Here is a 1,023-nt window from a genome sequence, read left to right as displayed (position 1 = left end):
GACCCCCGCAGGGGGGGTGCCTCGGCCATTTTGTTAACCCCCCCCCCCCGTAATGTCGGGTACCCAGACATGGGCTGAGTGCCCTACATTTGTACAACACATTTGAACTGTAGCGTGACAATGCAACCAATCTGCTTCTTACAAAGTGTGCAAGACCTGTCACTGTTTTCTCAATGAGTCTGTTGATGTGATAAACTCTCCAATCTAACTGCTTCCCATTTAACACAAAAACTCATTTTGTCTTCATGTTAACTATAAGCTATTCTCCTTCATTCTTGCTGTCTTCATTTTATGTACACTGTGTGTTTATTGTGAAACATCAAATCAAATTTCAAAAACCTTTTTTTATTTAGTGCAACTGTTATAACAGTGTCGTCTTGGTTTCTAGAGCATTGCTGATTCAGAGTTTAACCCAAAAGTTCTTAATGTGGAAAGAAGCATAAGGAAATGATTTTATGCGCTAAGTTGACACAGTAAAGCGACACCTCGTCCAATCCAATGCTCTTCAGGTTTATCGGAGGAAAGGGTCATTGCAATCACAAAATTAGTTGAGTGTCCAGTAGTGGACAGGGTTCCTCTTCTTTCGCTGGTTTTGTAAACAGGCGCCAGATAACATGGGCGCTGTGGGATATCTTTTCTCTTGCAGGGCTTCAGCCACATCTGTAAGATATCAATTATACAGTTATCTGGGGTTTGTTTTGGCATCCCATAGTACAACAATATTAAAAGCTGAAAAAAACCCTTGTGGTGGAGCACCCCTGCACTGAGAGGGTTACATAGTTTAGGCTATATTCACACCATGTCTGGACTAGTCCAGTGTGTTTGTAATGCATGTTTGATGCGATCCAGTGCATTACAGACCAGAGAAAATGAGACCAGCAGTATTATTTTTTGGGTCTAAGCTGGAACGGACTGCGCTGGTGTGAACAAAGCCCAGCAATACCATAGGGATACATTGGGATGCTTTTTTTGGTCCAGGAACAAACTGTTCTGGTCTGGACATGGTGTGAACAAGCCCTAAGT

The 1,023-nt window shown here is 42.5% G+C and overlaps 1 protein-coding gene across 1 annotated transcript in view; it reads right to left on the bottom strand.

The window, feature by feature from the left end:
• Positions 1-453: 453 nt before the first annotated feature.
• Positions 454-1,023, bottom strand: part of DNAH7 (dynein axonemal heavy chain 7) — a 273,490-nt gene continuing 272,920 nt past the window's right edge. The window contains exon 64 of the mRNA XM_018562004.1: positions 454-660. Within this exon, the coding sequence (XP_018417506.1) occupies positions 454-660 (207 nt within the window). The remainder of the gene's footprint in view (positions 661-1,023) is intronic.

The sequence above is a fragment of the Nanorana parkeri genome, unplaced genomic scaffold, assembly GCF_000935625.1.
Source record: "Nanorana parkeri isolate BGI_ZX_2015 unplaced genomic scaffold, ASM93562v1 scaffold555, whole genome shotgun sequence".
NCBI classification, from domain to species: domain Eukaryota; kingdom Metazoa; phylum Chordata; class Amphibia; order Anura; family Dicroglossidae; genus Nanorana; species Nanorana parkeri.
Note: the sequence above shows the minus strand (reverse complement) of the source record. Positions and strands in the feature narration are given on the sequence as shown.